At 53.3% G+C, this 1,058-nt stretch overlaps 1 protein-coding gene across 3 annotated transcripts in view; it reads left to right on the top strand.

The window, feature by feature from the left end:
* The first annotated feature begins 6 nt into the window (after positions 1 to 6).
* The window catches only part of Pid1 (phosphotyrosine interaction domain containing 1), a 224,686-nt gene continuing 223,634 nt past the window's right edge, over positions 7 to 1,058 (top strand). For 2 of the 3 annotated variants that reach the window (XM_048808679.1, XM_048808674.1), the window contains exon 1: positions 7 to 220. In XM_048808679.1, coding sequence (XP_048664636.1) covers positions 191 to 220 — 30 coding nt within the window. In that variant the 5' untranslated portion in view covers positions 7 to 190. Of the gene's footprint in view, positions 221 to 584; positions 667 to 1,058 lie in introns of all 3 variants that reach the window. The other variant, XM_048808675.1, reaches the window with a different exon arrangement.

Raw genomic sequence — 1,058 nt, 5'->3', positions numbered from 1 at the left:
CAGCAGAGCGCCGCGCCGCCTCCTCCAGCTCGCAGCCCTCTGCGCCCACCCCGCAGCGGTGGCCGGCGCCAGGACGCACATCCCGCGGACACTGACCCCAGATGTGAAAGCGGGACTGCAGCCCCTCACCCCCCGGCGCGATCGACAGAGTCTCGCCAGCCTCTCCTCCGTCAAACCCCACGGCTGGAAGATGTGGCAGCCGGCCACCGAGCGCCTGCAGGTAAGGAGACCCGGGAGGCCGGGGGCCAGCCTGGAGGAGGAGGTGACCGGCTGGAGGAACCCAGTTGGTGGTGCCGCTGCCCACTTGCTGGGGATTTGCCCTGTAAGAAGCATCCATGGGAACTGGATGCTGTTGGCTTCACCCAGAGCCGGGTACCCAGCGAGGGTAAGGGGATGATGAAACCGAGGACCACACTGCTTGGAGCGTTACAACTTTTGGCTTGGAGGTGTTTGTGTGCGAGTTGGTATAAATAATGTTGGGTTTCCTGAGCAGCAATTTTAGATTGCATTCCACTGACACAATTTACTGGTCTGGGATTAGGATTATTTGAATCCAGATTTTTTTTTTTTCTTTTTGTCTCTAGGAAAGACAGAACAAATGATTTGTGAAAGCATCCATTTGCCAGTATAATTTGGATATGTCAAGCTTGGTTTGGCTTGGTCATGGTATGCTACTTATTTTATTTTCCCCTTATTCATTGGCTCTCTTCCTTCATCTCTCCCTGAATCCAAGCTCCTCCAGATATTTGAAAGTCAGAAGTTTAAGTTCAGGCAGGAATAGTTAAGTCCCCTGTTATCCCATCAAAAGTTTTCATAGCTTGGTCCTGAAATGCCATACTGCCTGTGATTTGGATTCTTCTGAAGCTAGGGAGTTGAAGAGCGGGTTCAAATCAGAAAGAGGGATATTTTTCCCAGTGATACTCCTTCAGTGACACTTTGGGTCTTGGGATGGCCCTGGCTGCAAGATGCGATGACTGCCTTTTGCCCACAAATATTCTGGGGGCGGGGGGGGGGGGGGGGGGGGGCCAAAGGTAGACAGCTACTGCTGGGCCACTGAA

This window comes from Marmota marmota, unplaced genomic scaffold (genome assembly GCF_001458135.2).
Source record: "Marmota marmota marmota unplaced genomic scaffold, marMar, whole genome shotgun sequence".
Lineage (NCBI taxonomy): Eukaryota > Metazoa > Chordata > Mammalia > Rodentia > Sciuridae > Marmota > Marmota marmota.
Note: the sequence above shows the minus strand (reverse complement) of the source record. Positions and strands in the feature narration are given on the sequence as shown.